We start from the raw sequence: 24,558 nt of genomic DNA on the forward strand, positions 1-24,558 counted from the left end.
GCAGGCTAGGCCGTGGGTGCGACTCTAAGAGGGGTCAGTGCCAGCTGTGGGGCCCAGAGTAGCCCCTGAGGAGGGGGGGTATCTCTGATCCTCCATTCTCCTCGTCTGTGCGATGGGTCTGCCCACTTCTCTCCAGGGCTTAGGTGAGGAAAAAAAATGCAGAATACCTTGGGCCCGAGGAGCACCTGCCAAGTACACCTTGAACTTGAGGTTGCTGGCAAGGGCAGAAGGAACAGGGGAGGCCAGCTGGAAGGGGCGAGGTGGGGGAGGCATGGGGATGTCCCTTGGTAATTTAAATGTTTGAACTTCAGAGAAGTTAATTAGCGAAGAAGCTGCTGCAGGAGGGAGGCTCAAACTTGGCAGCAATGAGATTAATGACAGGCTTGTGGGGAGAGTAGCAGTGAGGGGGCATGGGGTGGCAGGGCTGGGGTGCGAGGGTCTGAGGGGGGGAGGGTGGGAAGGAAGAGACCATGATGGGAGAAACCAGGCCAGATGCCCTTCTGGGAAGAGAGACACCTCCCTGACCCTCACATCAGGAAGGGTCTGGCCGCTGTGGCCATAGGTGATCTTGAGGCAAGAGGGAGGGGGTGTCTCCTTTGAAGAAGTTCGGGCACAGGTGGCTCAATGATTAGAGCACAGGTTTTTCATACTGGAGGCTGGCATTTGATTCTCCCCCCCACCCCACTGCTGGGAGGCATCCCTGATCATTGTTCAGGGACTTATCATTGAGCACTGTACAGAGAGTCATTCTTGAGCACTGTGCAGAGAGTAACTCATGAGCACTGCTGGATATGGTCCAAAAATTCAGAAAATAGAAAAGGGAAAAAAAACCCTGCAGTTGTCCAAGTGGGAAAACCATAGACATTCACTGCCCATAAAGTGGGCTTCTGATGACCCAGTGGGGCACTTGCTCAGGGTTGGGACCCCCAGATCCTGCTGTTTACAGCTTACACAGCAAAAGGGCTGCCCCTTCGGTCTGGCCGGATGATGAGGCAGTGGGATGTGTAGGCAGTGGCTTCTCTGGCACACTATGAATGACCCCAGCAAGCTTGAGAGGGAAAGCGGGCAGCAGTCAGTGCTCTAGGACTGAGCAGGAGTCAGTCAGGTAGAAAGGCCAGGAAAGGGGGTGTCCCTGGGGACAGCTGCCCGGCTTGGGGTATAGGGTCCAACACACATATCCCGCCTCCTGTGTGTACCCCCAAGACCCTGCTAGGTCTGGAACTGTAGTCAAAGGTCTGTCTGTCTGCCCGCAGCCTGAGACAGCAGGACCATGCCCTGCTTGTTGCTAGTGGGGTTTGACTCCGGTGGATCCTGACTGTGTCTTTCCCCCCAGAGAACATGAATGGGAAAAATCAGGAACAAAGGGGTGGGGAATGCACCCGGGCAGGGGTGGAGGATCCTTGCCTTCTAGGGGTGCTCCACCCACTGTGTGGTCCTTGACTCGGTTTGCACCTGGTTCGAATGTGTCAGCATGATGGTAATCCTGCTAAACTGCGTGACTCTCGGCATGTACCAGCCCTGCGACGACATGGACTGCCTGACAGACCGCTGCAAGATCCTGCAGGTGAGCTCACCTCGTGCATCCTGTCCTCCCATGCCCGCCTTCTCTCGGTGCCAGCCCTGCAACACCGAAACACCCACCTACCCATTAAGCCCTATCTTGGCATAGCCTGCCCATAGCTAGGCCTCGATCACCCAGCAACCATATTCCCATTCCAGGCCACGCCTACACAAGTGACAGCCATGACCTATCCCAATGCCCGCCCACCAGAAGACCACACCCACCCACAATGCCCCCACCACACCCCCTCATCGACAGACCCTGTCCACACTTAAGACCACGCCTCCTCATGCCTCTGTACTTCCAGAAGTCTCAGCACCCACAACCAAGATCCACCATTGGCCCAGCTCAACAGCTCCTCAAAACCCTGGACCCCACAGATAGATGCATATGCAGCTGTGCAACACCTCCACAGCTGTAATATTGACTTCTCAGTAGGAAGACACCAAGTTAGATCTGAAATGATCACAGAAGCCCCCTAAGCTCAACAAAAAAAAAAGCCAACAACAGAATGTTCAACCAGCCATAAGCAGCCTAGTAAACCGGTCAGACAATGACATAATGACCCATGTGAATATGACAATTTCCACAAATTAATTCAATGAAGTTTTTTTTTTGATAATTCCATTCCATCTAATAGTAATGAGAAATATTAAATTATTCTACCTTTGTAAATCATAGTGTTTAAAATAAACTTATTTAAAAATAAAAAGACCACACACACTGCCAAACCATGCCCACGGTCTGTGCTCCACCTACTTGGCATGCCCTGCCCACTCTGCTGGTCCCTGTCCTCTAATTCTTCCCACTCTGCCCTGCCCACCCCACCTTCTCTGCCATCCTGCTGTGTCCACTGGCTGCCCTGGTCCACTCTCCTATTTTGCCATGGCTCTTTGGCTGTCTTTTTTTTTTTTTTTTTTTAGTTTTTGGGCCACACCTGGTGATGCTCAGGGGTTACTCCTGGCTATGCGCTCAGAAGTCGTTCCTGGCTTGGGGGACCATATGGGAAACCGGGGGATCGAACCGCGGTCCATCCAAGGCTAGCGCAGGCAAGGCAGGCACCTTACCTCTAGTGCCACCGCCCGGCCCCTCATTGGCTGTCTTATCCCACCATCCTGCCTCTTCCTCTCCCGACCTCTCTCCTAGCCTGGTCTCTCCTCTCCCCACCCAGGTGCCTACATAGGCCAGGTTTGGGGTCTGCAAACCTGGACTCACCCCAACCCCCAAACCAATAAAGCAAGAGTGACCTTGAGTGTCTTATGCAGAGCTCGAGTGTTTCCCAAGTCCCTAACAAGTGAGTGGCCTGGCATCTCTCCTGTGCCCTCTGAGGACTTCCACCCCAGCGGTGGGCTCTACTTAGCAGGCACCCAGCAGGCGTTGGCTTAGACCCTGCAGATGTACAAACCAGGACCTGGGACCTGGACGGGCTCTGAGCATGCCTGGAAGACCCTGCTGCCAGCCCAGCTCTTCGGAGCCCCATCTCCACGTGGCCCTGGGGTCCCTGGAACCTTAGGCCTAGGTTCCTTCCTGCTGAGCCACACCCCTCTTCCATTCCATCATGTGCAGGGGTCCCTTGCACTGGTTGGGTTAATCTCAGCCCCTGTGGAGCCTCTGTGTGTGTGTGTGTGTGTGTGTGTGTGTGTGTGTGTGTGTGTGTATGTGTGACACCTGGTGATGTTTACTCCTGACTCTGCACTCAGGAATCACTCCTGGCAGACTCAGGGGGACCGTGTAGGATGCCAGGGATTGAACTCAGGTCAGCTGCGTGCAAGGCAAACGCCCTTCCCAATCCCACTCTTTCCTATGTTGAGTCTGGAAAGAGGATCCCCTACCCTCCCAAGACCTGAACCCTTGGCAGAGAGACACATTCACAAACTCCTTTCTCAGCAGAGGAAGGGAGTGCAAGGCCAGTGCCTGCTGGGATTCAGGTCTGTTTGGACAGATCTTTCTGAGTCTTGGTTCCCTCATTTGTAAAATGTAGCTGCCTAGTAAGAGCAGGCAGGAGAGAATGCAGGTTGGCAGTTTATTTATTTTGGGGGGGGGGCACTCCCGGCGGCACTCTGGGGTCCCTCCTGGCTCTGCACTCATAAATCGCTCTTGGCAGGCTCGGGGGACCATATGGGATGCCATGATCGAACTCAGGCCGGCCGCATGCAAACGCTCTACCGTTGTGCTATCACTCAGCCCGCAGGTCGGCAGTTATGGGGCTACTGGTCTTCAGGCAGCTCCCTTCCCCCTCTCGGCCTTTTGCAGAATTACCTGGACCAAGTTCTCATCCTGTCCCGCCCCTTGGTTTACCACTCTCCTGGGGCTCTGCCCTCAGCCCTGCTCTGACCCTCTGCCCTCCTGGGGTCTTGCCCTCCTCCTGTGCCCACAGGTCTTCGACGACTTCATCTTTGTCTTCTTCGCCATGGAGATGGTGCTGAAGATGGTGGCTTTGGGCATTTTCGGCAAGAAGTGCTACCTGGGCGACACGTGGAACCGGCTGGATTTCTTCATCGTCATGGCGGGGTAGGTGGGGTGGGTGGGTGGGGACGACACCATTGGGTCTCCCTCCCTCAGCCCCCCCTCCAAGTGCATCCTCAGAGTGTCCCCATGGCTGAGACTGGGCCTGTTTCACTGGCCACTTCATCTCTCACCCCCTCAGTCTCCTAATCTGTCAGGTGGCGGTAGTGAGATAGTGACCACTGGTGCAGCATCAACATCCCCCCCTCCCCCGTGCGCAGGCGCTGGTGACACCCTCCTCCTGCTCTGTCACTCAGCAGGTCAGAGGTGATGCAAACCACTTCTGTCTGAGCTTCGTGTGGGGTGGCTCGGGCTCTGCCCTGGGCCTTTATTTTAGTTTTTTAGTATTTTGGTTACACTCAGTGATGTTCAGGGGTTCCTCCTGGCTCCACGCTCAGGAATCACTTCTGGCGGGCTTGGGGGGCAGGAGGGAACCGTATGGGTTGCCGGCGATCAAACCCGGGTCGACTGTGTTCGAGGCAAGCTCTCTAGCTTCGGTGCCTATTGCTTCGAGTCTTGCTCAGGGTCTTTTGTCTGCTTGCTGAGCTCATATGTTCCTCCAGGGCCTGAAGGAAGAGCCCAACCTTGGGTGAGGGTCAGAGTCCTATGCCTGGTCCAGGGAGAGGGAGAGAGTGTGTGTGTGTGTGTGTGTGTGTGTGTGTGTGTGTGTATACACCATTGGGTGTGCATATGTGTGTACATGTGTGTATAGACTGTGCCGGCGGTGTGGCCTTGGGTGTGTGGCCCTGAGCAGGGTGAGTGGGCAGATAGGCTCAAGGCCTAGCTGGGGACTCGGTGCCACAGTCTTGCAGGTAGAATGGGGGGGGAGATGGGGGATGTCTTTCAGGCACTGCCCTTCTCCTGAGCCGCCTGAGGACTGTCCCACTCCCCAGCGTCACCAACAGGGACTCCCCTTCTCTGAGAGCTTGGCAGGCACAGGGCATGCGTGGCCAGCCCCTTCCCTCTCATTCCCTCTGGGCTCTCTTGACAGGTATGTTCTTCCTTAACTCAGATTATTAGTGTTCACCTCCCTGATGTTTCTTGACTGATGCTTCAGGAAATCAAAAAAATTTCCCCAGAGTTAGGAAAACTTACTCACAAAAAGGGCCCCCTCAATTCACTCAGCACCCTGAGTCACGCCCTCAGATCATCCTCAAGGACAGAGCATGGTGGAGAGGGACAGGGAGCGAGTTCAGAGTCCAAGCCAGGTCCTCAGATCTTAGGTTTCGGGGTCACAGCTGCTACTGAGCAAATGCACGGGCCACCCCAGAGCTTCTGGGCCTTTTGAAGAGTGACGAGTGGTGGCTGTAGTAGAGGTGACCGCTGTTCTCAGGCCAGCTCCTCCTCCCCCTGCCCCCTCCCACTACCACTGCAGCCCCTTCTGGCTGCTTGCAGCCAACTTCTTACCTGGCTTCAGCCCTGTGCTGGGGCGCCCCTTTGCCATCTTTAGGGATGGAGTCTAGGAACAACACTCCGGGGCACTGGGGGCAGAGTGGGCAGATGTTCATGGGCCAAACAGCTCAAAGGTGGGCAGGCAATGTGGTTCCAGGGATCAAACTCGGGACCTTGTGCACAGAGGCAGTGTTCCGGGCCCAAGCCATCTGCCTGGCCCCAAGTTTAGTTTTTTTTTTTTTTTTTTTTATTCTGTTGGGTTTTGGGACACAGCCAGTGGTGCTCAGGGGGCTCTTAGCTTTGTGCTCAGGAATCAGTCTTGGCAGCTTCAGGGAGCCTATGGGATGCCAGGGATCGAACCCAGGGCAGCTATGAGCAAGGCAAGTATTCTACCCATGTGCTATATTTCTTCAGCCCCAAGCTTAGTTTTTTGGACAGGGGAGGGACCTGATTTTTGGATGGGATGTAGGGGGGCATCTCAGGGCATACTAGGGAATGTGCCCTGCATGAAGCCTCATCTCTGGTCCCACTACCCCTTTACTTGACCTGGGGCCCCACAAATGACTGTGCAAGGGGGTAGGGAGCTCAGTGGTGACTTGACGAGGGGCCTCAAGGTAACCTTGGGCATTGCTATCCCATGGCGTCCTCCCTCACCCCTCCCCTAGGTCCCACCAGCTTGGTACTATAAATGCTCTGTTGCCTCAGTAACCGACCTGCCACCCTGTCTTGTCTCTCCTTCCTTCCTGCTCCTCCCCCTTCCCCAAATTACTGTTTCCCTCTCCTAGCTCTGGAAGGTTCCTTAGAGGTCAGAGCTTTCATCACATCTCCACACTCTCTGGCTCTCCAGCTGCCTCCCAGGCAGGTGCTGGTCTGACAAATGGGCTTACCCCAACCGGGGTAGGTGGGGTCTGCATGCTAGAAAGTTCTGTGACAGGGCCACAGTCTTCAGAACTGGCACCTGAGGCCTCGTGCCGGGCTGCTTCCCCAGGTGAAGACCTGGGGGAGGTTGGAGGGGCCTGAGGGGGGACAGAGAGGGAATGGGGTGCAAGGGGGTGCTGGAGGCAGAACTCCAGGCACTGGACCAGGTGATGATGCCATCCCCTTTATACTAGGCTGTTCCCACCCTGAATGAAAAAGTCCTTTTCAAGCCCTGATTTTTTTTTTAATTGGTTTTCATTTTGCTGCCAGTTCATCTCTCGAGTCTTCATGTTTATGCGGGGACCAGTCCAGGGTCTGTCAGTCTATGGGCACCTCCCAGGATGTTCAGGAAGGAGAGGAGGCCAGGAATACCCTCATAGATTCATTTCTGGGGTGTCAGCTTCTGTGGAGGAGGAGGCCAGCTAGGAAGTTGGGGTACGATGGACCGAGCAGTCAGGAGCACCTGCCCCTGAGAATGTCAGTGCTTGAGGTTGGGGTTACACCAGGCTAAATGGGTTCCTATCTGCTGTCTCTCTGGCGTGCCATATACCTGGTAAGTCAGGGGCCATGAGGCTCAGAGGCGCATGTTAAAACACGAGCCTGGACCTTCCCCAGGACCCCAATCCAGGAGCCAGGGCAGTATCCCTAGAATAACAAGTACAAATGAAGCCCCTATGTCTGTTTCCAGAACATCAGTAACATCAGTATAAGCAAGGCAGGTTGAGGTGTACAGGGACTGAAGGCTCAGGGCAAGTTAGCACCAGGGTGAGTCTATAACTCTCAACACTGGGACTGGCAGCCCCCCGGCGGGCCATCTGGTGCCATCTCTGATCTGGCTCCTTTGATCCTTCCCTCCAATGAGGAAGTATTGCTCATTTCACAACTAAGGCTTTCTGAAGTCAGGGAACAGTTTGTTGCTGGGGATACCTTTAGCTTTAGCATCCTGGAAGGGGGTGCACAAGTTCATCTTGGGGAGAGTGCTGGGGTGCCCAGGGTTCAGAAAAGAGTGCCCCTTTGTTACCCGCTGCGGACCTGGAGGCTGCAATTTCAAGGCCAATGGCCAGGGTTGCCTTTGTTCCACATCAGAGAATTTCTTTTCTTGTTTTTTTGTTTTTGTTTTTGGGCCACACCCAGCATTGCTCAGGGGTTACTCCTGGCTGTCTGCTCAGAAATAGCTCCTGGCAGGCATGGGGGACCATATGGGACACCGAGATTCGAACCAACCACCTTAGGTCCTGGATCGGCTGCTTGCAAGGCAAACACCGCTGTGCTATCTCTCCGGGCCCACATTAGAGAATTTCTAAAGGCTTTCCTTGTTGAACGGTGAGTGGATCTGGTGAGGGGCAGAGTCAAGGTGTGTGTATGGGAGTTACACTAGTATACATACCTGGGGTGAGGATGGTGATTGGTGATCACATCCTGGTGCCCCCTGACTTGCAGAACTGAAAACAGAACTATATCGGGGGTGGCTGGTCTGTGACCAGTGGATTGGATTCAGCAGCTATGAAGCTAGCAGCTAGCAAACCTAGGTCCATCAGTCATGGCTCCCGAGCTGGGACCTCTGGCCGTGGGAAAGATAACGAAGCGTGCCAGCAGCAGCTTTTGGAAAGAATGCTGGGGCGTCATTGGGTGTGCATTGAAGATAGAACGGAAGTGGAAGAGGACTCTCTTTGGCATAGGCATCAGCTGTCCCCCATCCTGGGTTCAGGAAAGGGGTCCTTTTTCCTTAGTCTTTCCCCTCCGTGGGCTCCACCATGAAGGGAGCTAAGGTAACAGGAATTTTCCTGGAAATATATTTGGATAACAAGAATTATTCTGAATAATATTTGAATGGTTTTGGAATGGTGTTGGGGAGCCCCACAGGGCTGAAAGAAGAAAAATGAGAGAGAATGCATCTTGCTAACCTTCCCATGCAGTACCTGCCCTCCCATTTCTGCCCTTGCCCTGGTGGGGCCATGCTGTGACCCAATACCTCTGTTCCCATGTTTAAACTCTAGTCTTAGAATGCAGCCAAGGCAGAGTGCACAGCCCGGTGGGGGTCCGCAGGGGTGTGGGGTGACTCCCCAAGTCCAATTTTAGCTTGAGCAAGCGGTAGAGAGATGAAGGGCAGATGGCAGGGCAAAGGGGCAGAGTCTGGTTTTCTCAAGTCTGGCTTATTGTCTTATATGTCTGCCACATGTCACAGATATGACACCTGATCGACAACATCACTTTATGCCTGGCAGCAGCATGCTGCCCGCTGCCTGCTTTCTACAGATTTCGGCTGTATCTTCCTGGACAGTTTTCTCCTTTCACTCCTTTTCTTCTTTACCTGGCCTTTATCTGACCTGACCCTGGGTCCTCAACTCAGTGTGCTCTCTCTCCCTCTCTCGGCCCAGGGCTTTGGCCTCTACTCTCTCTCCCCTCCCTGTTTATGAAAAGAGTCTTTGAGAAGTATCTGGTTAGAGTCTTACTTACTCCGGCCTCCAGCAGGTCGAAGGTCTCGAATTCTGACACTGGGCATACTTGACAGGCCACTTGCCTTGGGGATGTCCAGGTCTGTCTGCTACAAAGATCGGGTGCTTCAAAGGCAGGGGGACGGGGGTGGGGGTATTTCTTGACCCTCTTTTCGCTCAGGCAGCTCTGGGGAGGTTATGGATCTGAAGGTGTCCTGGAGCTGTGGTCGGTCCATTTCCAACAGAACCAGATGGAGGTGATGGAGGGGGAGAGGCCCAGGCAGTGGCACCCGTTTTCTCTGGCTGCTAGTCAACAGCCCAACATTAGCCAACCACAAATCAGGCAGGAATCTCTTCAACAGGACCCAAACCCCATTTAACAACTTCTAGACCAAAAAGCCCAACAGTCTGTTTGTCTGTGGCTTCAGGGCCACTTAGTGACTCTCAAAATCTTGAGTCGAGGCCTGAGAGATAGCATGGAGGTAAGGCATTTGCCTTGCATCTTGAAGGACCGTGGCTCAAATATCGGCATCTCATATGGTCCCCTGAGCCTGCCAGGAGCTATTTCTGAGCATAGAGTCAGGAATATCCCCTGAGCGTTGCTGAGTGTGACACAAAAAACCACCCAAAAAGTCTTGAGAGTCATCGGAGTTGCTCCTGCCCCGGTGACGACCTCGACTCCATCGCTGGCTACTTTCCCCTGGGGTGAGGGTCTGCTCGGGGATCCATGCCTCTTTCCCTGGGGCTTTTGCAGAAAGATGCTCCCTGGAAGAGGACCCTTCACCCCCATCGGTTAAGGGCTGGCAGTTGGGAACCTCCTTGACTCGGATTGGCTGGTGAATTTGATCTGCTTGTCTCTGAGTCAATTACTGAAATGACCAACTGCTGCTGCCTGGTCAGACATCCCATTCTAGATCAAAACCCACCCGACCCCCCACCCCCGGTCATAGGTGGTGACCTGTATTGGGGCAGGGCTTGGAGGCCCCTGGAACTTTCCAGGACTTCCCTGCAAGGGAAGTTCTAGGGGGATGGATGGATGGATGGATGTGCAGAGTCCATACTGCTTACTTAGTTGCTTTACAAACCTCCAACAATTGCACCGAGTCTTAGACCCCCCCACCCCCACATGATCCAGGAGCTTGGGGGTGGTCGTCCCATTTTGTAGATGGAGCAAATGGATTAGCCTTGTACACGGGTCCCATTACTTGTAAGAAACAAGAAGCATAAACGTGTAAGAACTCTGGATGTAAACAGGGACGGCTGCACCTGAGCAGTATTTATGCATCTATTTATTCAGCCCTCTGAGTCCCGTGGGCTGCAGCATTGGCAAGGGACAGTTCCCAGACCTCGAGGTGTTGGCAGCGTATAGATGTGGCCGTCAGCTCTGTCCTTCCTGGAGCGGGTTTTCCCAGGAGGCAGAGATGGTCCTGGGAGTTTCACTCTCCAGGGGATTAGAATCCGAATTAGAAACTTGCCTGGGATAAAGTCACTCAATTGGAATCTTGTCACCTGAGTGAAGACGTTGGTGAGAAAATGCAGGGTGTGGTGGGTTCCCCCCCCCCAACTGCTCTTGTCCTCTGCCCTGTCTCCTGCCTCCCTCCCCATTCTGCTGCCATCTGAGCCTCTATGCCAGACGTGACCTGAATTGGAATTCATATTGGGGACTTCATAACCCCTTTTTTTTTTTTTTTTTTTTTGTTTTTGGGCCACACCCGGCGGTGCTCAGAGGTTACTCCTGGCTGTCTGCTCAGAAATAGCTCCTGGCAGAGGCACGGGGGACCATATGGGACACCGGGATTCGAACCAACCACCTTTGGTTCTGGATCGGCTGCTTGCAAGGCAAACGCCGCTGTGCTATCTCTCCGGGCCCATAACCCCTTTTCTTTTTCTTTTTCTCTTTAGTATTGGCAAGGATGTATGGGTGACAGCCCCATGTGAGATGCAAGGGAGAAACACGAGCCCCCGCTCCCCATTCTCCATCCCTCCCGCTCTCCATCCACTGAACATCTTCAATGTACCACAGGGAAAGATAGGAGGATGCGTGTGGTCTGGTCCCCAACCAGGGAATCCTGACTCATCTTAGCAGCCTCCTGACAGCTGACCTGCCTTTCCTAGTATCTTGGCTTCCTTTCCATTAGCTACATCTTCAATTACATCCAAGCTAGCCCCGGTGGGCCCCTTGCAAGGATTGAGGAAACACCCTATTTTTATCAGCCGCTCACAGAAACCATCTCCTGGGAGGGGCATTTCCTGGAAAGACGGTTCAGGCTCATTTTATCTCGCTCCTTGTCGAGCCCAAACTCATTTCCTCCACCTTCCTCTCTTTCTGACCCTATCCCTCAAGTTATCTGGCAAGCTGGCGGGGGAAGCTTTTCTTCTCACCATTCCCTGGGCTGGGAGCTGAGAATTTGAGTGTCTCAGCTCCAGCTATTTGGGATGGGAGAGGTGGTCCTCTGGGGAACTGGAGGATCTTGGGGATCTCTGGAAAGAAAGTCAAGTGCTAGGCAGCGCTATAGCATTGGCTGCTTCAACTTTGGGCCCTTAAGTGGTCCATACTCGCTTCTCTATACCGAATCCACACAGGAACATGTGTCTCTGTCCTGTGCCCTTGGGATTTGGGTTGGTCACCTGGTCAAGGTCACAGAGCAACCCCGACGCACAGAAACCTTGCAGCCTGGAAGAAAGGGTTGAGCCAGCTCCTCCCCCCAGTATCTCCATTTAGCTTTCTGGCACCTGCTGAATTCCTGAGGAGCTGGAGGTGGGGGGTTGTTTCCTCTCTGGGCTCCTGTTCCTGGCTGTACCTCAGAGACTATTTCTCGTTCCCACTCCATATTGGAATCCCACCGAGAGTCTCGGAGGAGCACTTTGGGGCCCCTTTCTGCTGCAGCCAGTGGCAGGCCCTCTCCCACCCGTGCACACAGACACTGTGCCCCAAAGGTACAGCGGCAGCCCTGGAATCAGGGTGCAAGAGCATCTGTACCCCTCTCCTTTGACCTGAGCCTTACTTGGGGCTGGCAAGGTCTGCAGGTCACCCCTGTGGGCACGTGGGGGGTCCAGATATGGTTCAGCCTTTCCCTAGCGCCCCAGCTCAAAAGCTGGACTACTGCTTGGGCCATCTGAGATCAAGCAGCCATGGAGGCAGGGGGCAGCCCCTGGATGGCCATGCCTGGACTTGGGGACTCTGGGAGCAGCGTAGGGGAGTTCTGTCCTAAAAGAGCTCAGGGCAGTGCCCCGAAGGACAGGTGTCTGCTGTCCCTTCCTCCCACCCTTGTCCCATCTGTGCCAAGAGGCTGAGCCTCTTCCTTTGCCCACAGCGACACTAGCAGACAAGATTTGGTTCCCTCTCTCTTCCTCCTGGGTGATGTCAGGACAAAAATGCTCCTTTGAAGCAAAATTACTTACCTAATTAGGCGCCGGGAGCTGGCAGGAGGGAGTGGGTGGGGGGTTTTGTTGATTTTTTTTTTAGACTTTCAGCACTGACTCTGTGTGATACAGTTAGTGTGTAATTAGGAATTAATTTCTCACTCCAGCAAGTGATGTCTGACTTGAGGCCTGGGGGGAAGCGGGCCCTGAAGGCAGTGCCTCACCTTGTCATTTTCTTGGGGGACCTGCTCCCTCCTTGGTCTCCGAGGTTGGCCCTGAGCACCTACTGTGTGCTCTTCAGGGCTGGCGGGGAGGGGTGTGTGGCCAGCATCCCTCATCTGCCGCCCTGTCACCAGACCAGTCCTTAGGTGCATCTCACATGGGGAACCTGGCGGGGCAAAGCAGCTCACTTCTCCTCCTTCCTCATGCTTTTGGGGCCCCCCTTCAAAGTTATACAAGGTTGCTCTGAGGGGGATCTAAGCTGAGGGGTGTGGACAGAGCATGAAAGCAGCAAATCTAGGAGCTTCTAGAAGGAAGATAGAAAGGGGGGGTATGGAGGTGCTGGGGTAGAGCTGGCATTGTAGGGAGCGGGGTCCCTGGCTTGGTTGGAGGGTTCTGACTCAACTCGGTTTTAGGAGGCTGAATGGGAAGGGAGAAGGGTTTGTGGGGAGCAATGGGTGAGGGCTTCCGTCTCCAATGACCCATCCTGCCCCTCAGTCTTGCCCTGTCCCTTTGCTGGCTTTCATGCTTCCAACTTGCTCCAGCCTGGAGCTGTGTTTCCACCTGGTCTTGCCTGCCCAGCCTGGCACAGTCTTCCTGAAAGCATGTGGGATCAGCCAAGCAGGACCGGAGAGAGAAACTCAGGATCCTTGGAGCTGTCCCTAATATGCATAGGATCCCCTACTCAGAATCTCCTACTGTGACCACTCCTGTCAGGCGATGGAGGAATCGAGGCGATGTCCTTCCATCCACTCCCCTTCTTGCCTGGCTGCCAAGAAGCTCAGGGCTTAATGCTTTCTGAAATATTTTCTTTGAGACTCTCTTCTCGGAGTCTTTTCCATGACGACCCACCTCCTAGGTCTCCGATGTCTGGGTGGGGGTGTGAGCCCCCACACTGAGGGTTAATGAGCTGATTGGGGTGGGTGATGGACATAGCCAGTGTATGAGAAAGGGTCTGTTTCGGGCTCCCTGAGACTCTGAGGATCTGCCGGGGAGATGGTCACAGCTAACGTCACTGTGGACCTCAGAGGCCTGCAGGCATGTCTTATACCTCATGCAGGACTGGGCATCAGTCCTCTGTGCCCCCGTTTCCGAGAAATACACGAGGAAAGGGACCCCAGAGCAGCCCTGTCCTCGCTTCCCACTTGTGCCAGGGGACCATAGCTGGCATCCCTCACTCAGGCAGCCCCGGGTACTGCCATGGGGACAGGCCTGTGGCACTGCGTGGAGCGGGTTAGCTCCAGTTGTGGAGCCTGATTCTTCTGTGTCGCACCAGCCCTGGTGTGGCTGTGGCCCATGGTTTGTGGGTGACCCAGGGCATATGGGTAGGGCAGAAGGCCAGATCGGAGTTGGGGGGCTCAGCTGACATTTGGATAAAGTGGGAATAGCCGCTCCCTGCAGCCTTCTGGACTTTCCCCCTAAGATACTCCTTGGGAAGGGGATAGGACCTGGCTGGGCCCCTGTTGGGACCCCACAAGGCATCAGCCCAGTTGCTGTGATGCTTCCCCTAGGTCGATGCAAGTATGTGGGTTCCTGGGGAGAGTCCAGGCAGGAGAAGGCCTGGGCATGCGTGTGTGTCTGTGTGTTCATGCATGTTTCTTGTGCCACATATGTGCAAATACAGCTGCAGGCGTGCTCAGGGTGAACACATGTCCACACACGTGCAAGCCCCCATATGTTCATGTGTTGTGTTAAATAATTAACGATGGATCTGGATAGTGAAGGATGGATGGAGGGATTTTTCTCTGCCATCCCAGGCCATGTGGCTCTGCAATCCCCATCCAGCTGGCAGGTCCCAGGTTTAGGTGAACGTCGGAATCAGACTCATCCAGAGACAGGCATCAGGAAACATCAACTTTATTCATGCCCTATCCACCACATGTGTGGCCTATATCATAACCTTTTAAGCATTTGTTATTCTTAGCTTGCCCTGCATCTTTTTTTTTGTTTGTTTGTTTTGTTTTTGTTTTTTGGGCCACACCCGGCTGTGCTCAGGGGTTACTCCTGGCTGTCTGCTCAGAAATAGCTCCTGGCAGGCACGGGGGACCATATGGGACACTGGGATTCAAACCAACCACCTTTGGTTCTGGATCGGCTGCTTGCAAGGCAAACTCCGCTGTGCTATCTCTCCGGGCCCAGCCCTGCATCTTAACTCCTTTCATCTTCCCCTTGACCTCCATGCTGGCCAAAGACCAAAAAAAGGCCTCCTAATCCCCTGGGTCAAAGGCTTATATACCTTTTCCAAGACCCCTCCCAGGAATGGGCGGGGTCTTGCAGGTAAGGTCAAGTTACCTAGGGAGAATGGAGGGATGAGGCTTCATTCATGCATTTACACACATATGCCAGTGGATATGTTGCATCTGTGTGCTCATGTGTCTCTGTGTCTGTGTGTGCCCGTGTGTCTCTGTGTATCTGTGTCCATGTCTGTGTGTCTATGCGTTTCTGCATGTGCCCATCTGCGTGTGTCCGTGTGTGCCCTGTGTCCCCCTGTCTGCATGTGCCGCCCCCTCAGTGCCTCCGTCACACGTCTCGGCTGCCTGAGCTCTGGCTGTGAAACAGGAAGATGACAGGCCGCCGCTCCCACGCGGAATCCTCAGACAGGCCTCATCCGCCCGCCTCAGCGCCCCGTGCTCCCCGTTGCCTCCTGTGCTCCCCGCTGTCCCCATGCTCTCTGCTTCCCAGGTGCTGGCAGCTGCCCCTCTGCCTGCCTGTACCGTCCCCCCATCTTGTCATCGAGTCTCTGGTGCTTGTTGGTTTGTTGTGCCTCCTCATTTATGTGTGTGGATGAGGGGACCTAAGAAGTGTGAATGCTGAGGTGTGTGTGTGCTGTGATGATTTTGGCTGCATTAGCTGGTATGCACACAGCTGTAGCGTGGCTGCTGGCTGGTGGTGCAGAGGATGCAAGATGAAGAATGGAGGGTGGAAGATGGAGGGTGTTAGATGGAGGGTGGATGATGGAGGATCCTGGGGCTGCTTCTCTGAGGTCCAGTGCTCCACCCCCCAATCCAGCTCCCTTTGCCCTCTGTGCTGCTTTCTAGGGACCTGGGGCACTTATGGAAGATGGAAACATGGAGACCACAGGCCTCTGTGCCCCACATGACCTCTGGGAGCCTCAAGGGCAAGCCAGGGGGAGGAGACAATGTGATTAGGAGATTCTTAGAAAAAACTGAGAATTCTCTGGCCGGGTGTGGCCTCACAGACCCTGCCCACCACAGACCCAGCCCACAAGGCCATGCCTTTATAGACCACGCCTCTCACCGACCTGCCCTAAGCCAGCTTCGCCCACCACTGCTGCCATGACCATGCCCATCAAGGCCATGCCCACCAAAGACCACGCCCCTAAGGTCACGCCCCTCACCTCTCCATCTCTCCGCAGAATGGTCGAGTATTCCCTGGACCTGCAGAACATCAACCTGTCAGCCATCCGCACCGTGCGAGTCTTGAGGCCCCTCAAAGCCATCAACCGCGTGCCCAGTGAGTCTTGCAACACTGCAAATGTGGGCCCAGAGGTGGCCCGTGGCCACCCAGACATGCCAGGGAACTGGCACTATCCTATTCTGGGTGTCTGGCTTTTTCGGGGACAGGGCTGGGGCTGGGGTGCATAGGGTTTTCGTCTTGGGCATGGTAGAGGAAGGGTCTTGCTCCCCCATTTCACTGTGGAGGGGGCCCCCGATTTTGTTTTTGTGCTGAATGACGTTGATCTGTGGCTCCTCCCACTGCCACCCCCAGCCTAGGACCAGCCCTGGGCTCCTGCCCACAGAGGTGACAGGACAGAGACAGAACTGAGCTTGGATGCCTCGTCCCCAGGCACGAGGGGACAGAGATAACAGCCTGTGGGGGAAAGGATGGGCCTGTCCGAGGTGCCTCTGTGGCTGGTTCATGCTTCCACACCCCAAGCTCAGAGAGACCCTGAGGCTGGCGGGGCCACACAGCATCCCTGAGCAGGCATGGCTGGCCTTGACCTGAGCCACCTGAACCTCTGCTTCCCTTCCTGCCTGAGCCTCAGTTTCCCCATTTGCAGGAGGTGGGGAGGCTCCTGACATCCCTTCCAAACTCAGACTGCCCCGACTTACCCCACTTTGCACCCCCATTCCCTGGACAAAGAACTTGTTGGCAGTTTGCACCTGGGACTGGTGAAGATGAGCTCAGAGGGCTGATGTGGTGGGCATGAAGGCCAGGCTCAAACTGTTTTTTAATTTGTTCTATTTTGGAGGGGAAGGGTATTGGGACACACCTGGCAGTGCTCAGTGATTACTCCTGGCATTGCTCTGAGGGGTCACTCCTGGAAGTTCTCAGGGTACCCTATGGGATGCCGGGGACAGAACCCAAGTCGGTTACATGCAAGGCAAATGTCCTACTCTCTGTGCTATCGCTCTGGCCCCATCCAGAGGTTTAATTGTTGTGTTTGGGGGCACGTTCGTGGGGGGCTGTCACTCCGTGCCTCTGGCTCAGCCCTGTCCTGGCTGGAGCAGAGCCATGTGCCCTTATACCCTTCTGGCTGCATCATAGAGACATCGTCTTTTAGAGTTGCTTCCCAGAGGGGTATGTGGTCGCTCCCTTCTCCAGCACCCCAGAGAACCCTGGGTCAGTCTCTGCAGCCGCCTGTCACTCCCTTGCCCACCACCAGGTGGCAGGCCAGAGAGCTGGGCCGGGCAGTGTGGGAGTGGGCGCCATTGACCTCCATGGGTAGCAGGAGGGTCAGGGAGGGCTGGTTCAAGCTCTCAGCCTGGCACCTGCCATGTGGCCCAGGATGTGGCTTCAGTGGTGTCTTTGGGCCTCAGTTTCCCCAAAACAGTGTGGATTGGGCACTATGGTGCCCTTACAGGACCCATGGGACGTGTACCACCCTCTGCCAGGTCCAGAGGGATCTTAGGGAGAAGAAGCACTGGCTGTTGAGGTCAGAGCCTAGTTCCCAGCCCATGGCAAGAAAGGACAGGATGGATCAAGGGGATTGTTTTGACTCCAGAACACACATGTGCCTGTTTGGGGTCCCAGTTGGCTGGCCTTCTCTCTGGGTCTCTGTTGCCTCAGCAAAGGATAAGGAAAACAAGCCCCTCTTTCATACAGTTTTGGAGCCCCAGTGAAGGTCATGATGTATGTAAAGAATGGGGCAGGCCCTAAGTAGTCTGTAGGTTCTCCTATTGGGACAAGGTGCTGGAGCTGGAGAAAGAAAAGAGGCAGTTCTGGGGAGCTGCTCACCAGGGATGCAGACTCTGATCCTGCATCTCACCTTGAGATTCAGGGCTGTCTGTTCTGGGCACCCCAGGAGACCCCCACACCAGCTGGTGGGAGAAAGGCTGGGGGAAAGGAAGGGAAGGAAGAGGGAGCAGGAGAGCAGAGGACGTGGAGGGCTTGATTCCTCGGGGCTGACGCCTTCCAGAAGAGAACAGGGGAACATCTGGTGAGGACATCTGGTGAGAACCTGACTTGGAGCATGTAAATGCAGGCGGGATCATGACAGGAGCAGTGGGGGGTTGGGGCACTCACGTCCCACCTTCGGATTCTTCTCAGCAGATCAGGAGGAATGATTCTAGGATGACTGAAGAAGTGCATCATTATATCTTTATTTGAGCATTCGTTTATTCACCCATCCATGTACCTTTCCATTTATTGATCCATCTTTTTTTCACTTACCCATCATTCATTCATTCAGCTTTTAAAAATTCGTCTATCTACCCATTTATTCATCCCTTCATCCATTATCCATTCATACATCCACCTACCACCCATCCACCACTCACCTATCCATCCATCATCTGTCCACCATCCATCCATCTACCCACCATCCATCCATTTATCCATCATCCATATCTATCCAACCAACCATTCATCATCCATCCACCATCCATCCACCATCCATCCATCATCCATCTATCATCATTCATCTATCCACCATCCATCCACCATCTATCCATCCATCCATCCATCCATCCATCCAACCCACCACCCATCCATCCATTCACCATCCTTCCACCATCCATCCATCCACCCCTCCCACTCACCCACCCACCCATCCATCCATCCATCTATCCCACCCAACCACCCATTCATCCACACATTCACCCATCTATCCACCATTCATCCATCCATCCACCATCCATCCATCCTTCATCCATCCATCATCCATCCATCCATCTGTCCATCCATTCATTTACCATCCATCATCCATCTATCTATTCATCCATCCATCCATCCATCTATCCATTCATCCATCCATCCACCATCCATCCATCCATCCATCCATCCATCCATCCATCCATCCATCCATCCACTGATGGTCATCATACCAGGGTAGATGTGGAATGATGAAAATTTGGGGTGAGCAGGACACAGACTCTAATGAGGCATCAGGGGTGAAGAAAGGAGCCTCAGTTGAGCTTTAAGGGGAGAGGAGTTTCTGGGGTGAGCAGGATAGTTTGGACATGTTGGGATTGAGGAGGCAGACCTTTGCTGGCTCAGGGGCCAGGACTGTGGGATCCTTATGGAGGGACCTATATATATCCTGGGCTGGGAGTGGGTGCAGGGCTTCCTGTTCCTAGTCTGAGAAGGGGTGCAGTGGGCGCCCATCAGCTCACAGACCCACCCCATCTGGCCCGGTGCTGGCAGTGTGTCCTCAGCGGCCTGGCCTTATGCTACCTGGCCCAGCCTCCTCGGTGCCCGCTGTGCCCCTGATTAGTTGGCATTGGCTGTGCCAGGAGTAGCAGACGGCCTCTCTCAGCCGCGAAGTGACCTCCGCTGACCTGGCCAGACCAGATATTGGGGGCTGTGCGGCCCTGAACCCCCAGGTCCTCCCGATGCTCTGGGTCTGACTTGATATGGTGAGGCCTGGAGAAAGTCTGATTGTTCACTAATGGGGTCTGACAGCTTCCATGAGCAGAGCGTACCCCAGAGCCCTGGGAAGTGCACTGCACTCTCATCTCCCCCAGGCTGCCTCTGGCTTGGACACCAGCTAGATTTAGGGACCCTGGTGTAATGGGGTGAAAGGTTAAGCCACTCTGTCCATTGCCCATCTGTCATTTGTCCTTCCCCAGCCCCTGATCTTAAATGTCATCAATAGACTGCAGAGACTGTGTGTTCCCTCCCTGCCCCAGGGCACCGCTTCTCAGCCCCACAACCCAACATTTCCAGACAGTGTCACACAGACACATAACAGAAACACGAAACTACATGTGTCCAAACGGAATCCTATGCCTCAGAGACAGGGGACCCCCCCCCCCCAACACACACACTGTGGTCATGGGCAGCTCCTGGGAACAAAGAAATAGTCTGGGAAAAGGCCATGATGGGATGGAAGCCATAGAACAGTGGGGTGGGCGCTTGTCTGGCACTGGCTGACTTGGGTTTGACCCAGCACCCTGTATGGTCCCCTGAACACCTTTGGGTGTGCAATCCAAACACAGGCTCATGCTCTCCCCTTGTTGGCTGTGTTGAGGCTAAGCTGGCACCTTTTAGGGGCCTCCCACTGTTGCCTTACTCCTAAGCTGCAGAGCAAGAAATCCTCTCACAGGTTGGCTGGAGCTGAGGGGCTGTAGGCCCCTTATTCACCATGGATGGGGATGCGCCTCTCATGGCCTGTCCCCCTCCCTGGCTTCCCCAGGCATGCGAGTCCTGGTAAACCTCCTACTGGACACGCTGCCCATGCTGGGCAATGTCCTCCTGCTCTGCTTCTTCGTCTTCTTCATCTTCGGCATCATCGGCGTCCAGCTATGGGCCGGCCTGCTGCGTAACCGCTGCTTCCTGGAGGAGAACTTCACTCTGTGAGTGTCCCCTGTCCTCAACCCCATCCCCATTGGGGCTGCAGCTGTGCTGAGTCGTTTGAAAGCTTGCCAGATGCTCCCTATAGAGTGCTCCCAATCTGTAGATCCAGATTCTCAGTGATGCTGGGATCAAGGTGTATTAGTGTGTGTATGTGATTGTGTGTGTCTGTGTGTGTGTGCGTGTTTGAGTGTGTGTGAGGGGATGGTTGCTTGGGTGAGACCCTCCAAACCTGTACAGGAAAGACCCTGGCTCTAAAGTCTCACAGTTGTCCCAGCCTGGTGACCCTCATCCAGCTCCAGACACAGCAGGAATCAACTTCCTTGGACACTGGAGCTCGGGCTCAAGGTGGATGCAGCAAACTGAATCAGTGGCCGGAGAGAGAGGAGGCATTTTAGTTTTCGATGGTTTCTGTTTGGCTTTTGGACCACACCTGGTGGTGCTTGGGTTCACTCCTGGCTCTGTTCTCAGGAGTCACTCCTAGCAGTGCTCTGGGACCCGTTAGGATGTCGGGTATTGAATCCAGGATGGCCACATGAAGGCAAGCAAGCGCCCTTCCTGCTGTGGTATTGCTCTGGCCCTCTTGCTTGGATTTAAGGGTGCAACCTGGCCCGGAAGGGCATTTTCAGTTCGCTCCATGTGGTTTTGCCAGTAGTTTTTGCAGCAGAGGTGGTGTCAGGTGGGCTGGAAAAGTCTGGAGCTCTTGCTGGATGTCTGGGCCCCCACCCGTGTCTGGTCACATCGGTCCTTTGGATTGGAAGGTGGTTTGGAGATGTTGGAGCTGCTCATTACTTCTCATGTGAAAATCATGACAAACACCTTTCCACATGTCTCTCAGCCACTGTTCGTCCACTTGAAGTGTGTGATGGTCACTTAAAATCATGTTCTGTGGGGGCCCTAGTGATAGTACAGCGGCCGGGTGTTTGCCTTACACGTGGCCAACCGGGTCCAATCCCCAGCATCCCATAGGGTCCCCTGAGCATCCCCAGGTGCGCTCCTCCTCCCCCGCAACCCAACAAAACCAAACAGGCCTTTTCTGTTTTCCTTACCAATTTGCAGACTGACATTCACACACAAACACACTGGGTCTAGAGGTGAATGGGTTGAAGATATTGATTATTTTTCTAGTCGAGCTTTTCTGCTCTTAATGAATAAGCTCCTATTTGTAATCCTAGTTGTAAAGCTCCAGGTTACGAATCATGTTTTTGCACTGCCTTTGAAGTCTAGCGGCAGAAATCTTCTCTTATCTCAGGCCATGAAAATGTTCCCCAATGTTTTCTTTTAGAAACCTTTTTTTCTTTCTTTTGGTCTTGTGTTTCTCATTTAGAGTGATGTGTTCTGTCGTTAGAGGCTGGCCATTGGAGTGATTTGGGTCAAGGTTTATTCCTGTGGGGACACTAATTGTCCCAGAGTCTCTGTGGGGAAACTCATTCTTGCTCTTCTGAATATTCGGTCACAGGCTTGGCCAAGATGCCTTACAAATGCTGAACCAGGGGCTGGAGAGATAGTACAGCAGTAGGGCATTTGCCTTACATGTGGCTGACCTGGGATGGACCCAGATTCAACTCCTGACATCCCATATGGTCCCTTGAGCCTGCCAAGAGCGATTTGTGAGCTCAGAGCCGAAAGTAACCCCTTGAGAAACTGGCGGGTGTGGCCTAATCACTGCCCCCCAGAAAATGCTGGACCAACATAAACTCTCACACAGCAACTCCATGGGTCCACCACTCAGCAAATGCCCCCCCCCCCCAGACAGATTCTTTTCATTCGATGGACATAAAATAATCTTAGTGTTGTATTTTTTTTTGTTGCTGAAAGTCTTCTGTTATTGGTGAGCTGATCAATTTCTTCCTATGTAACAGAAATTTAGTTTTCATTTTTCTGTGACTGTTTGTTTGTTTGCTTGTTTCTTTTTGGGCCTTATCTAGCATGGGTTACTCCTTTTTTTTTTTTTTTTTTTTTGGGGTCAACACCCGGCAGCGCTCAGGGGTTACTCCTGGCTCTATGTTCAGAAATCACTCTTGGCAGGCTCAGGGGACCATATGGGATGCCGAGATTCGAACCGCTGTTCTTCTGCATGCAAGGCAAATGCTCTACCTCTATGCTATCTCTCTGGCCCCAGGCATGGGTTACTCCTGACTCTGCTCAGGAATCATTCCTGGTAGGCTCAGGGGGCCATATGGGAAGCTGGGAATGGAGCCACGGTTGACTATGTGCAAAGCAAACACCGTCCCCACTGTACTATTGTTTCGATCCCTCTGTGATTTTTCTTTTTCTTATCTTTAGTTTGTCTCTCCACCCCCACAGGAGGCCTTTTTCTTTCTTTCTTTTCTTTTTTTATTATTTTGGTTTTTGGTTTTTTGGGTCACACCCGGCAGTGCTCAGGGGTTACTCCTGGCTCTACACTCAGAAATGTCTCTTGGCAGGCTCAGGGGACCATATGGGATGCATGAATTTGAACCCCATCCTTCTGCATAAAAGGCAAATGCCCCCGCCTTCCATGCTATCTCACCGGCCCCATGAGTCTTTTTACTTAATAAATTATAAGGGAGTTTAATGTTTTAGATAGTCTTTATTTATTTTTATATTTAAAATTTAAATTTTAAATAAATTTTTATTTTTATTTTATTTTATATTTATTATATTATTATTATTTTTTTTGTTGTTGTGTGTGTTGTGAGGTTTTTGGGTCACACCCGGCAGTGCTCAGGCGTTATTCCTGGCTCCAGGCTCAGAAATTGCTTCTGGCAGTCACGGGGGACCATATGGGACTCCGGGATTTGAACTGATGACCTCCTGCATGAAAGGCAAACGCCTTGCCTCCATGCTATCTCTCCGGCCCCTTAAATAAAATTATAAATAGTTTATTTTTAAATATTTTTACTTAAAATTTTTTAATTTGAAACACAGATATAGAGTACAAATGCTTTATTCAAGAGGAGGCAATTTGTTTGTGCTTTTGGTTTTGCTTGCTTGTTTATTTTACTTTGGTTTTGTGGTGATTTTGGGGTCATGATCAGCTGTGCGGTCAGGAACTGCCTGGATCTGTGCTCAAGAGGGACTTTTAGTGGTGTTCATGGGATCATATTACCATGCCTGGGATCTAACCAGGGTCCCATGCACTGAAAGGCAATCACTTTGCTCCCTGTACTGGGATGTTTTTGTAAATAAAGTTTTTGTTTGTTTGTTTTGGTTTTTGGGCCACACCTGGCAGTGCTCAGGGGTTACTCCGGGCTGTCTGCTCAGAAATAGCTCCTGGCAGGCACGGGGGACCAATGGGACACCGGGATTCGAACCAACCACCTTTGGTCCTGGATCGGCTGCTTGCAAGGCAAACGCCGCTGTGCTATCTCTTTGGGCCCGTAAATAAAGTTTTATTGGAACATAGAGATATCTACTTACCGTATTTGCCGGCGTATAAGATGACCCCCCAAATTTTGCAGTTAAAACATAGGTTTAGGCCTATATTCGTTGTATCAGACAGAACGTTCCTGTGCTGCAACTTTATGTTCCACAGTGAGCCAATCACAATAAGCAAAGGTTCAAAGGTTCTACTGGAATAGACTTCCTCTCTGACCTCTGGCCAATCTGAGCAGCGCTTTTGATAGTCGTAGATTTGGGTCCCAGAACACTGTCTAATTTGCATGCATCAAAAGCCTGCTTGGATTGGCTGAGTGAGAGAGGTGGTCCAAGCAGCCTTGCAGTGATTGGCAGGATTCGAGTTGGAAAATTCGTTTTGTGGCAATATTCAGAGAATTTTTGTTTAGCGGCATACTGAAACATTTTTTCGGGATATACTCGACGTATAAGACGACCCCCGATTTTCGGTTGACTTTTTTTTTGTTTCAAAAGTTGTCTTATATGCCAGAAAACTATGGTAGCTATTTTCCCGAGACCGTTGCATGTTTACAATGGTTAGGTTTGAAGGCGAGCCCCAGGTCTGTAAAGAATAGTTCCAGTTTATCCCATCATACAGAGAATGTTTGTCCTGGCTTGTGAGGCCCATCCACCTGATGAAGAAACGAAAGTCCAGGGTCACTTGTAAAGTGACCATTGCAGGTCACAGGTGGGGATGGAGGTGTGTGGCCAGGGTGCTTGCCCTCAAGCGTTAGTTTGTAAAATTGGGCACTACCGGGCTTAGAACAATCAGACAGTGAGTAGTGGGGCGAGTGCCTTGCACGCAGCAAAGCCAGGTTTGTCCCCCAGCATCCCAGATGGGTCTCCTAAGCCCCAGCAGGAGGATGATCAGCTGAGCACAGAGCCAGGAGTAAGCCAGCCCTGAGCACTGTCGGGTGTGGCCCGAAACCCAACAGACAAACACAAGCACTTTCCCAGCTTTCCCAGAGAGCTCTGATGCTTTGCTGAGCCGGAGCTCGGGACCAGGTATGGAGGCCCCATCCTGGCCCTAAA

At 53.2% G+C, this 24,558-nt stretch overlaps 1 protein-coding gene across 1 annotated transcript in view; it reads left to right on the forward strand.

Moving 5' to 3' along the window:
* Nucleotides 1-24,558, forward strand: part of CACNA1I (calcium voltage-gated channel subunit alpha1 I) — an 81,068-nt gene that overhangs the window by 29,105 nt on the left and 27,405 nt on the right. The window contains 4 exon segments of the mRNA XM_049771751.1: nt 1,454-1,564; nt 3,939-4,072; nt 15,770-15,867; nt 19,991-20,154. Coding sequence (XP_049627708.1) covers nt 1,454-1,564; nt 3,939-4,072; nt 15,770-15,867; nt 19,991-20,154 — 507 coding nt within the window.

Source organism: Suncus etruscus, chromosome 4, assembly GCF_024139225.1.
Source record: "Suncus etruscus isolate mSunEtr1 chromosome 4, mSunEtr1.pri.cur, whole genome shotgun sequence".
Taxonomy (NCBI): Eukaryota; Metazoa; Chordata; class Mammalia; order Eulipotyphla; family Soricidae; genus Suncus; species Suncus etruscus.